The 13,127-nt window shown below is 47.5% G+C and overlaps 1 protein-coding gene across 2 annotated transcripts in view; it reads right to left on the bottom strand.

The window, feature by feature from the left end:
• Positions 1-384: 384 nt before the first annotated feature.
• LOC119657990 overlaps positions 385-13,127 on the bottom strand; it is a 132,628-nt gene continuing 119,885 nt past the window's right edge. The window contains exons 7-9 of one of the 2 annotated variants that reach the window (XM_038065207.1): positions 1,916-2,393; positions 1,784-1,846; positions 385-1,414 (exon numbers count right to left, since the gene is read on the bottom strand). In XM_038065207.1, coding sequence (XP_037921135.1) covers positions 647-1,414; positions 1,784-1,846; positions 1,916-2,393 — 1,309 coding nt within the window. In that variant the 3' untranslated portion in view covers positions 385-646. The remainder of the gene's footprint in view (positions 1,415-1,783; positions 1,847-1,915; positions 2,394-13,127) is intronic. The other variant, XM_038065208.1, reaches the window with a different exon arrangement.

Raw genomic sequence — 13,127 nt, 5'->3', positions numbered from 1 at the left:
TCAGAAAATCAATCCGTGTGTTAAGAAGATCGTTGGATTAAGTGCCCGAGACAGGTACCCATCTGAAACCACAGAGACGTAACTGTCAGCGCAACTCAAGTCGAGGAAGCAACAAAACGAATGAAATCGGGGAAAGCAAGAGGACCTGCAATGAACGTCTTAAGTTTAAAATTGACCGCATTGCTGTTCGTCTTGTTGCTCTTTATGGTTCTGAGTGTTGACCGACTATAATAGACAATGAACGGCGCCTTGCGGTAGTGGAGACGCCAAGTATGAAGATGGTATTATTTTCGAGTAAGATATTGCGTTTATGGGACTAACATGAATTAATTGACTGAAATACTGAAGCGACTTTGGACCCCACTCCAGGGAGAAGTCATTCGCTCTACATATTGTAAATTTTTATTATAAATTCATCAGTTATTTGGTACATAAATCACACAATAAATAACAAGATTATCTCTGAATAGATTGAATTTGCATTTAAAAGACGAGTTGACAGATTTTCCTTTTCTATGGCACACAAAATTTCTGCATTGCAATCGCAAAGTCAAAAATGTCTACTTTAAAAAACCAGTAAATGTCGGCTACAAACTATGGTTTTACCGTACTAGAAAATTCTAATTATTCGCTCCTGACCCCCTCCTTAAGAGTCAATTTTTGCTCCATTTCTTCGTGATAATTCGTTTCTCAGCTCATGGTGGAAACATGGTGAGCTTTTCGGTGCGGCCAATGCGAAAAACTTCTTTTTATTGGAATTCGTGTCATCATCAAGACACAAGGAAGTCCGGGTTTTCTTCAGGCGTGACAAACTTCCGAAAAAGTGTCGCTCCCCCCGCCGGTATTTTTCAATTTCATTGAGGACGAAGGAAGCGGTCGGTTTGTGACTACAAGTTCTATCGTTGGCAGGACGGCTTCTGTTCTCCTGGGCGTGGTCGCCTTTCTCGATGTTGGGGTCGCAATGGAGTTTTAGGCTTCCCTCGGATGTTTCTGAGTTGGAAATGGTAGCTCCTTGGCTGTCCAGTTCGTCGTCACTGTAGGCGTTCCTCTCATTGGTTCTACGGGGTAAAAAGTTACTGCGCTGTCCGTTTGATTGATCATTAGTGGAAGTTGAGGATGTATCCTTCCAGTAGAACCTCTTCATGCGGTTTTTAATGGATTTACGATGGTATCCAAACTTTTTTCGAATATCAGAAAATGCCGATTGATGATGACTGGGGTGATGAGGTTGCGACGGTTGAGTGAGCTGCGGATTGCCGAGTGCATTGTAAAGATGATTATGAGTCCGGAACTGCTCTGGTCCTGGTGCTACCTTTTTCCGAGTTTTCGCCATCTCCATCAATGCTTCGATATTAAATTTTGGAAAATACCTCCATAGGGTTTGACGTTGTTGAATCGTTTCTGGAATGTTAATCTGTTGGTAATAAGAAAAGCGGTTTTTTGCGAAAGGAAAAGTATGTCTTGTTGCGAATGAGTGACTGTTCTTTCATTGCTTCATTGGAACCATCGTGCTACTTGTGAGACCAATCTTCTTGTTCAAGGTGTTCCCATAAGGCAGACCATCTGAGTCATCATTTCTAGATATCCCCCCCCCCACCCCTGCTTCAAACCTTAATTTGCCCTTTGCAGGTTGCATCACAACATGATGATATGATACTGCATCAATACTAATTTATCTAAAAGGATTCGAAATCATTTTGTTCCATTTTTCCTTCACGAGATACACTCTCTCCCGAAGCCGATTGCTCCACACGATGGCTCATAAAGCAAGTTCTGCACTTACCGGCTCGTATATGTTCTCACTGTCATCGTCCTCCTCCTCGGATTCATGAGAGAAATTCAGGACCTAGAAAAAAGTAGGATCGCATCAGTTTAACTTCATAACAGTCCAATGGAGTTCAAATCTTTCACAGACCTCTTCATAGTCACTGGAGACAACATGAACACTTTTGGGCCGTTCCCGCTCCATTTGTTCCTCGAGTTGGCGCATTTTCGCCCGATGGGCATACTTGTTCTTAAGGTCAACAACTGCATAAATGGGTTCAAGCCTATTTACATTGTCGGAGGATAATGACAGGCGTGGGGTTCCACTCATCATTATATCCCGGCCATCACTATTGGCAACGAACATACCATCCCCATCGGCATCTTCGTTGTCGGCGTCGACTCCAGTATCAGGATCGAAACCACCGTCATCGACTCCATGGTAATGATGACGGCAATGGTGATGCTGATGATGAAAAGGTGAATGATTGGGACATTGTCGTCGTCTACGTCGTGGCGATGACGTCGGAAGATCCTTCATGGCATCGTTCTCTCCATTGTGCATTGTCGTCGAGTCATAGGCACTTTTATCGTTGAGTGAAAGTCGTTGCACATCGTTTTCAAGTGTCCTGGATGGATGACAGCAAAGAAAAGGATGAATGAGTTGGGAGCAGGAAAATCAAGAGAAAGTAAAAAACAAGGACTTATGTAATTCACTTAACCCGGCAAGTAGGGAGCGTCTTTTGTTAACAAACTCGCTCGTGAAAGTACAATGAAATGTAAAATGAGTTCACCTTTCAGCACTAACTAACATCCTTGAAGAATTCGATTCGAGGCCGGTCCTTTTGGAAGCATCATTCCATGCATCATCATCATCAACGGCGCAACAACCGGTATCCGGTCTAGGCCTGCCTTAATAAGGAGCTCCAGACATCCCAGTTTTGCGTGCAGGTCCACCAATTCGACATCCCTAAAAGCTGTCTGGCATCCTGACCTACGCCATCGCTCCACCTTAGGCAGGGTCTTTCTCGTCTTCTTTTTCTACCATAGATATTGCCCTTATAGACTTTCCGTGTGGGATCATCCTCATCCATACGGATTAAGCGACCCGCCCACCGTACCTATTGAGCCGGATTTTATCCACAACCGGACGGTCATGGTATCGCTCATAGATTTCGTCATTGTGTAGGCTACGGAATCGTCCATCCTCATGTAGGGGGCCAAAAATTCTTCAGAGGATTCTTCTCTCGAACGCCGCCAAGAGTTCACAATTTTTCTTGCTAAGAACCCAAGTTTCCGAGGAATACATGAGGACTGGCAAGATCATAGTCTTGTACAGTAAGAGCTTTGACCCTACGGTGAGACGTTTCGAGCGGAACAGTCTTTGTAAGCTGAAATAGGCTCTGTTGGCTGACAACAACCGTGCGCGGATTTTCTAACCGTAGCTGTTATCGGTTGTGATTTTCGACCCTAGATAGGAGAAATTGTCAACGGTCTCAAAGTTGTATTATCCTATCCTTATTCTTCTTCGTGTTTGACCAATGCGGTTTGATGTTGTTGGTTGATTCGTCTTCGGGGCTGACGATGCCACCATCTATTTTGTCTTGCCTTCACTGATGTGCAGCCCAAGATCTCGCCCCGATCGCCGCCTGCTCGATCTGGATGAAGGCAGTTTGTACGTCTCGGGTCGTTCTTCCCATGATGTCGATATCGTCAGCATAGGCCAGTAGTTGGGTGGACTTGAAGGGGATCGTACCTCTTGCATTTACCTCAGCATCACGGATCACTTTCTCGAGGGCCAGGTTAAAGAGGACGCATGATAGGGCATCCCCTTGTCGTAGACCGTTGTTGATGTCGAATGGTCTTGAGAGTGATCCTGCTGCTTTTATCTGGCCTCCCACATTGGTGAGGGTCAGCCTAGTCAGTCTTATCAATTTCGTCGGGATACCGAATTCTCTCATGGCCGTGTACAGTTTTACCCTGGCTATGTTATCATAGGCGGCATTAAAGTCGATGAACAGATGGTGAAACTGTTGTCCATATTCCAAGAGTTTTCCCATCGATTGCCGCAGAGAGAAAATCTGATCTGTTGCTGATTTGCCCGGAGTGAAGCCTCTCTGGTATGGGCCAATGATGTTCTGGGCGTATGGGGCTATCCGGCATAGCAAGATAGTGGAGAATATCTTATAGATGGTACTCAGCAACGTGATACCTCTATACTTGCTGTACTGTGTTATATCTCCCTTTTTTTTTTGTTGTGCGTACACGGAGGTGCCCGAACGGCGAAACAACAGCGGGCGCGTGTGGGATTCACACCCGCTAAAAACCACCCCCGGTCTCTCCAGCCCCAGCCCCGCGAGACCACCATTGAGATATTACTTCGCGGGGTAGGTTTGCTCTTAGGCACTCATCCTTCTCCTATTTGCAGCTTTCCTCCTTCTTTGTTCCTTCAACAACTCCTCCTGTATTTGGATGATTGCGGAGCCAACCGCAAGCCACTTCTCCTCGGACTCCAGCTTCTCAGTAACCAAGCTCTCCGGAGTCCCGCTCCTGCCCAGCACCTGGTTTAAGCTCCTTCTCTCCATCGCAAATCGTGGGCAGTGAAACATCACATGTCAACGGGATCATGCCTGCCACCACCAATACTGCCTCATCTGATGTGGTTCTAAAAGCACTGCAAACCCTCAAAGCCATCCGCCGGTAAACCGAGTTCACCTGCTTCCGTCTCTGAGAGTTTGCAAGCGCCTCTGCCCACACAGGTGACGAGTAGAGCAGGATGGAGCGCACCACTCCGGCTAGCACCAACCTCCGGCTATGTTTCGGCCCACCAATATTTGGCAACATTTTTGCAAGTGCCGTGGTAGCACTGGCTGCCTTTTGGCATGCATACTCTAGGTGTTCCCTAAAACTCAATTTGGTGTCAATTATTACCCCCAGGTATTTGATAGCCGGCTTTGATACGACCGTATGGCCACCGACCTCCACTTTTACAGTGTTATTTTTCCTGCGTTTCGTTATTAAGACCGCTTCCGTTTTCGCGTCCGACAAGGTCAGCCCGGCCTTTTCTAGCCAGGACTTTACCGCTCTCACTGTTTCCATTGCGTACACCTCCACATCTTCTGGGTGTTTTGCTGCAACAACCACAGCTAGGTCATCAGCAAAGCCGACAATCGTAGTCCCCTCTGGGACAGGAAGAGCAAGCACCCCATTATACATGATATTCCACAACAGGGGACCAAGTACCGATCCCTGTGGTACCCCGGCTGTGACAATGCACTGTTTGGGACCCTCATCCGTCCCGTACCAGAGAGTCCTCTCTGAGAGGTAGTTTTCCACCAAATTCATTCCGTATCCGGGGACACCTATGTCAGCCAACGCCCCTTTAATTCTATTCCAGTTGGCCGAGTTGAATGCGTTTTTGACATCCAACGCCACCACGGCACAGCAGCCGCCAGAAATCAGTGCACCTTTTGCCAGGTTTTCCACCATGCCAATTGCGTCCACCGTAGAGTGGGTGCGTCGGAAACCAAACTGGCGTTCCGACAAACCATTGTTGGCTTCGACGATGGGGAGGAGTCTGTTGTAGATGACTCTCTCCATCATCTTCCCCATTGTATCCAACAGGCAGATAGGACGATACGACGCTGGGTTTCCAGGTTGCTTGCCAGGCTTCGGAAGCAACAACAACTTTTGCTTTTTCCACTGGGCAGGGAATATTCTTTCTTTTAGGCACGCCTCGAAGGTGTTGGCGAAAAGGTCGGGCCTAGTCTTCACTGCCAGTTTCAAAGCTCGGTTGGGGATGCCATCCAAACCTGGGGCCTTGTTGTCACCGAAACTACCACATATTTCCCGCAGCTCCTCTACAGTTACAGGCGGTATTATGCCGTCATTTGGCTGGACAAAAATTTGCCTTCCCCTATTTTCGTGGTGCGGGAACAGAGTGATAACAATCTGTTTCAGGAGGCGCGGACCACCCCAGGCGGTGATTTCCACAGCCTTTTCATCACCACTCTGTAAGCCTCACCCCAAGGGTTTATGTCGGCATGGTCGCACAGCTGTTTGAAGCAGTTCTTTTTGCTCTTCCGAATGGCTTCCTTTAGGCGGCCACGCAGTTGCTTATGTGCCTCCGCTCGACCGTCGTCACCGGGTTTTCCCCTGAGCCTCTGGCAAAGCCTCCTCGCCCGAAAACATGCGGCTCGCAAACTTGCGATTTCGTTGTTCCACCAGTAGTTGGGTTGCCTACTGGAGAGCAATCGCCTTCTGGGCATAGTAGCATCGCATGCTTCAGTCACCCATCGAGTGATCTGGGTGGCTTTCTCTCCAGCCATACCATTCAGGGATATGTCGGATTTGAGCACTGCGGAAAACGTGTCCCCCTCGAAAGCTTTCACTGTCCAGCCAAGCATATCACCCGGCATTTCGCGAAAACTCTTTTTCGAGCTCGATCCGTCCTTGATCTCTATGCAGATTGCCTGGTGGTCGCTGTGAGTATAGTCCTCACTGACATGCCAAGCGATTCTACTGGCTAAAGTGGCACTCACGTATGTCAGGTCCACTATAGACCTCAGGCCCCTTCTCCGGAAAGTGTACGAAGACCCAACATTCGCCAGTACCACGTCCAGCTCCGCGAATGCTTCGAGGAGAACACGTCCGCTGACATTAGTTATCCGGCTTCCCCATTCAAGAGCCCACGCATTGAAAACGCCTCCTATTATGATCGGCCAACGTCCTCTTGCATCCAAAACAAGAACGGCAAGCATCTGCTCATACTCGACGAGTGTAGCGCTGGGTGGAGCATAGCAGCTGTAGATGTGGATGCCCTTCACCTTCGCTCTGATGAAGCCCTCCTCCGGGTGCTCCATTATTTCCTGGAAGGCTTGTTCTTCACAAGTCCACAGCGCTGCTTGGCCAGTTTGGTCTTTGACCCAAACGCTACCACCGTGGTTTCGGTATGGTTCACTTAGTATGGCCACATCGATGTTTTTCTCGCGGATGGTTTGCGCGAGTAGATCCTGCGCCGCCTCGCAGTGGTTGAGGTTGATGTGTATCAACCTCATCTGCGATTTGTGCTAAGGGCTCTCCTGTATTCCGGGCACCTGCTGCTGCCCGCAATGTGGCGATGGTCCACACCCTCCTTTCCTTTGCACCGTAGACAGTTTGGGTCACCTCCGCAGTCCTTGCTGATATGGCCTTCCACTCCGCATCGCGTGCATTGCTTTGACCTGTCATTTGGGTTAGTGCATGCCTTCGCAATGTGACCAAAGCCAAGGCATCTAAAGCACCATTTTACCGCCACCTGTTCCCTAAGGCGACACATAACCCAGCCTATTCTCACTCTCCCTGCTGCTAACAGTTTGAGTGCGTTCTCCACTGGTAGGCTGATGATGGCGGTTTGTATTCCCCCATAGGCTTTCCTTAGCGTTTTCACCACTGACTCTTGTAGTCCGGCAAGATGGAACTGTTTCTTCAACGGTTCGCGAACCTCCTCCTTCGTCGTGATTTCATCTATATCTTTGCAGATTATAGTGATCCCCGGCCTGCTAGCTCTTATGTCGGCTTCCTGTCCTAAAGTCTTCCCGATTTGGCTTAAGAATTTGGCCGCGGTTACATCCTTGGATTTCTTAAGTTGCAACATAAGATCTCCCTTCTGTGACCGTCTAATGCGGCTGACGTTGTCTCCCAAATTGGTGAGTTCGGGGTCTGCCTTCACTTTCCTGAGAATGTCGGCGTATGACCCTTCGTCCCGTTTGGAAATGAAAATCACCTCCGGTCTAATCTTCCTCCGATCATTTCTTTTCCGCGGTTCTACCTTCCTCCGAGCTTCCGCATCCGCCTTTGAAGGTTCGATCCCTTTTCTCGAAGTAACCACTGCAGTATTTTCACTGGCAGCTTCAGACGTACTTATCATGAACTCCGCCTTTTTGGGAGTTGAGTCCTTTTTTCTTTTCGGGGTTTGCTGGCCTGTTAAGTCATTCAGCTTCTCGCGCAGCCTCTTCCCCGGTTTCTCCCCTTTTGTGTTTTGAACCAGCGTTACTTGGGTTGCCTGGTTCACTTTTCCAATCGGCGACTTCCCTACTCGTTCATCCTGGGCTTTGCCGTGCGTCAAAAGGATGCCTCTTATCATGGCCCTTATATTTTGGTGAATGTTCCTGCGCTCCTTTATAAACTCACACAGCTCCATGATCCTTTTACCGAAGGCAGTAAAGGCAGCTCCAGACTGATCATTGCCCAAAACATCGCTGGGGTGAATCGGCGTCAGTGATTCTTCCTCATCGAAGACTCCCGCTATACGCTTCCCACTGGGGGTAGCGATCGTGGGGGCTTGTGCCCGTGTGGGAGGGGATCTGCGAAAAATCGAGCTCCTTCTGAACGGATCCATCACTGGAGCCAGTTGAAGTTCCTCCTGTACGCTTGTAACATTAGATGCCACAGTACCCAAGGTTCCCACTACTGAGGCACTGCGGTCGTTGGATATCGACGGCCGGGAGCCCGCTTGCTCACTCCCAAAAACCGCCGGTACTGGGTTTCCGAAGCCCTGCACCGTAACTTCATTCTTCTTCTGCTCCTCCATGTTTGGTTTTATTTCTGACACATTCGCCGAGCATTCCCTTATCCGCACGAAGGACGCGCCTGATGGGAGATTTGGCAACTCCACATAGAGATTTGGTAACCCCTTTTTTATGTATGAGACAGATAATGTCTCGTTGCCAATCCGCAGGCATTGATTCGCCGTCCCATACCTTGAGCACAAATTGATGAACCACTTGGTGTAACTGGTCGCCTCCATATTTAATCAATTCGGCTGTAATTCCATCGGCTCCTGGCGACTTACGTTTTTTTAGCCGATGAATTGCATGGACTGTTTCTCCTAAACTTGGTGGTGGCAGTATTTGTCCGTCGCCTTCAGTTGACGAGTCAGGACATCTAGTTCCTGAGCCCAGGAAAATAGTTCCGATCCTTCATCCCATCAAAATAACCCTATTCACCATTTTTCACAACACTCTTCTGCAGAACAATGACAGCCCGAAAAGAAAGTAAAATAAAGAAAACTCCATGAATCCCTACAGGAAGTTTTTGCCTTTGAAGGACTATATGGAGCATGGCTACAGGACGAAACAAAAACTCGTTTGTAAAACGTGCATGAAGCCCAGGCGAATCATATTTGAATTTCAAATGTACGCCTCGTCTAGTCTCCATAGCTGGGAAGAATAAAAAGCCAAGAAAACGGTTATTGTATGCATCTTGTCGGGAACTGCAGTCAAGTAGGACGCTATTTGTAGCTTCACAATAAAATGATATTATCAGGATGTTCGCTTATAAGAAAATTGATCCATAAGAGCTTCCTTGATTCACGCCAGAATGAATTTTTTTGCTCTGAAAGTCAATTCAGTCATATTGGGGGCATGAGAACGGAAGGAAGAATGTCTGGCTTTGTCCTTAAGGGAAGACATTTTTCCAGGACTTGCAAACTAGCCAAGGAACCATGCCATTATTCCATCAATGACGTTGGCAGCCAATGTTTTTAATATTCTCCTTAAAGTGGATATTGGTAGAAGTTCCTATTTCTACTATTTGAGTAGCGAATTCCAATGAGTTACTGAAGGATGGATCATGAATGATTCAATTAGAAAATACTTTCAAACCCAAACTTTGTCCAATCCGTTTTCCTAGGATTTCGTCTCTTTGTATTGCAGACTGTTCGCCCGCAATAGCGAGACCATATGGGGGTTCCGCCACTGTATGCACTATAGTCCTCGCGCATCTTCATTGTGGGAGAGCGCATCAAAGATGTTCCAATTGACTCCACATTGTCTGAGTCGGAGACCATCATTGTTCTTCTACAGTTTCCTGATATGATCAAACTTCAATCTATCTAGGAAAAAGTGAAGCATCATCTGATGGCTTCCCCCGAGCACATTCAGACTCTTTTGGTCCAGTTCGAATACCAAGCTGAAACCCTCCAAGTTTCAAGATTTGTCCTGGCTGGCATTCAAGAACTTTACCCTCCAGTGTCCAAGGTCCATGCCAGGATTCTGTTCACCCAGTATGCGGATGATATTCTCTCCCTTTCTTCCGACATTTTCTGTCCAGCGTAGCTCAGTGTTCACAATAATGAACTTGAGCCAGCCACCAGAACTTAAAGCTGGGATTACCTACTGGAGCCACTTTAGGGCAGCCTCATCGATGCACTCCAAATGGAGAAGCCAATCGCGTAAGCCTTGATTGCTAAATCTTGGCTTCGTTCCAGGGTCCAGCATTTTTTCGCAAAGGTATTCCCGGAGGACGGTAAATTGTCCCTCTGAGAGTCTGCCATCCTTAGAGGAGCCTCCAACGCAGCAGTCAGAGAAGAGGCTGTAGCTTGCACATACGTCCTCTTCCTTCCCGCTTTCGTGTTCGTATTTCTATGGGAGGGACAAGCTTCATTGAGATCTCTCTCGCTGATTGGACCACCTCACCGCACACCGATCCTAATCCCCGCGGAACACGTGGATGCAAGCCCTTGTGCAGAGCACAATAAAGTATTGGCCACCACAGATGTGTTGGTGTTACGCTTCTTGCGCGCATTACCACTGACAGAAGAGTCTGGTGCGTCCAGTGTGGGTCTCACCCGGGTACCTAGTTTATCCCCACCTTCGCCGAAGTTTCATCTTCCTTGCACCTAGTGGTACAGCCACGTACATGTCCTCATTCCCAAAGTGCTTCATCTTCCTTCGCACCTTCTTCTGCCATCGGTTTGGGACCAGGATCAAGTTCACGGTCCCCGAGCCGCTTTGGTCCATTTTCACATACCGGCGTTAAACCATTAGCGTCCACGTAACCAGCTTCCCTTTCTTGCACTCCTCCCGGTAAGGGAGAAGGAGAAGGTTCTGACAGGCAGGATTTGGTCTGTAGTCCCTCTTCACCTTAGTGGCCGAAGTTCCTTTCTGCCGAGCATTCCCCTCCCGTTGGCGGGTAGATTTGGGTTGTAGTACCGCGGACGGGCCGGTCATAGCCCGATTTCTAGTTTCTCCCAAGTTAAGAGTTTCCGTATTTTTCCGTGTTTTCACTGTTAGTTCACTTTTTTTTTGAAGTGTCCAATTTAAACCTGCAAAAGCACTGATGGTATCCTCCATAGCTCTTTAGAAACTGGGTGAGATTATAGTTGATCTTTCCATGCTTTCTCTCTAACCACTTCCCGATAGTAGGGATCAACCAATGTATCGAACGGTATGTCCATTAATGGGTTCATCTGGTCTGCAAGGTATCTATTGCCATAATTTTTAAAATGACGAATACCGCATTATCTGAGAAGGTCCTCACGGCAGAACACGCCCTTAGGGCTATTCCTATTCATCACCAGAGACTTCCGTCTCCAATTAACCGAATTTGATGGATTCCGCACGTTCAGGATCACTAGCACTCAATATTTTCGAATTCTATCTTAGCCAGGCCAGGATTCAATCACGGGCGACCGTAATGCTGACCACATTGCCTCCTACAATATTACTCCTGTAATGTAAAGTTACGGTCCTAAATGAAGTGCCCTCAAACGCTTCTAGGCCTAGATCCAATTGGACTGTCGGGCCAACGATTATTACAGTATCCAATTTAATGGCATCAATGGTTGATCTGGTTTTACGAAACTCTTATGGCCGATCTGAAAAGCCTGTTTGACTTTCATAAACTGGGAGTAACCTTTTGTGGATTACCCTTTCTAAAATTTTGCCCATAGCGTCTAGGAGACATATGGGTCTCTACCAACTTTAGGCGATAATGCTAGCTATTGCAGCTTCCATGCTACAGAAAATACCCCCAAGGACATGCACGCTTCAAACAACTCAGGAAAATGTCCGGTCTGGATTTCAGAACTTAAGGGTCTTGTTAGATATGCTGTCTAGGCCGCGCGCTTTACTATTACCTATCAGTATCGCTCTCTTTTGAAGGAATAGCCTCCGGACAATTTCCAACGAAAGGAGACCTGATGATGAACACACTCTAAATTGTCCCATTATCATTCTATAGGCGTTTTCAAACTAGTATACGGCCCCCTTCGAGCAGAGCTCCTTAAAACATTCCTTCTTGCACCGATGGATGACCAGCTTAAGGTTTTCGTGAACCTCCTGATAAGCCTGGTCTCTTTGATTAATCCTACCTACTACCCTCTGAGCTGAAAGCACGAACGTCAGTACTCATCCTTCATCCTTCAACGATGTGTAGGAAGGTGCACGACTGACCCTGTAGAGGGTTTCCGAGCTACGGTCGTTTAGAAAGTGCTTCCTCTGGCTTCCAGAAGAGGAGCATAACGGTGCTGGGGTCTTGGAATAATTTGGAGTGCAGAATAACCTCAACACCTCCACCTGGCTGTAACCAGGTAACAAAGCAGGGGGAAGAGCTGACAGGCCGGGAAATTTCCTCACTATCGGCGCTTTCAAACCGGATATTAAGGAGGTTCGGGAAGAAACGGTCTACCGGCCCTACTATGGGCTCGGGACCGACACATTGCAAGAGTCGGCTCCTAAAACCACCAAGGGGGCGTGCAGCAGAAATTAGGGGGACGTGCTCACTTGCTGTATCCTAATAGAAGTGATAGACCCCGCTCCTGCATGGTGGTTTCAAAAGACCTCCAAGCTATCTTGATTAACGACCTATGTAATGGCAACGATCAAATTGACCACAAAAAGTCAACAGGGAGATAAGGAGATTCTAAGGCGCATTGCTTAGTTCCATTATGACGTAGACAAAGTTCCTAGTGAAACATTCATCAGAGCTAACCAATATGCCAAAAGTAAAGGCATGGGAATAATAGCAAAATGTGGTGTTAACATCCACCATATCAGAAGTTCCAACATCAACGAGAGAAGATTAACATAATTAGAGTATCTGGTAGGAACTGAGTTGCAGTTGGGTAATGAACCCACTTTCTTCAACGTGGTCAGACAAAAGGTCATCAATATCACGGTGGCATCCCCTGACATTACGGCTCCTGTCAGAGAGTGGAGAGTATCAAACGATATCGGGCTCTCGGATCACAGGGTCATTGATTTCGTGATGAGCATATATGGATCTTCAGCCACTCTATTACGGAATGCACGTAAGACAGATTGGACAACGTACAAAAGATAACTGAGCGCCCGAGTTACGGCCCCTGGGAGACGCATCAGATCTATTGCTGGAATTAAGAAAACAACCCAAATGATCACTACTAGCATGAGAGAAACTTTCGAAGAGAGGTGCCCACTCATGATACCAAAGAAGGGCAAAACACCATGGTCGTTTAGAAGAACCGTTTTCCCCCCACAAATTAAAATACAGACTGGGCTATAAACGGTTTCTCCGCATATAAATCTCCGGGCCCGGATGGCATAATGACAGTCATGCTACAG

The sequence above is a fragment of the Hermetia illucens genome, chromosome 5 (assembly GCF_905115235.1).
Source record: "Hermetia illucens chromosome 5, iHerIll2.2.curated.20191125, whole genome shotgun sequence".
Lineage (NCBI taxonomy): Eukaryota > Metazoa > Arthropoda > Insecta > Diptera > Stratiomyidae > Hermetia > Hermetia illucens.
This window is presented reverse-complemented; position numbering and strand designations above follow the sequence as displayed.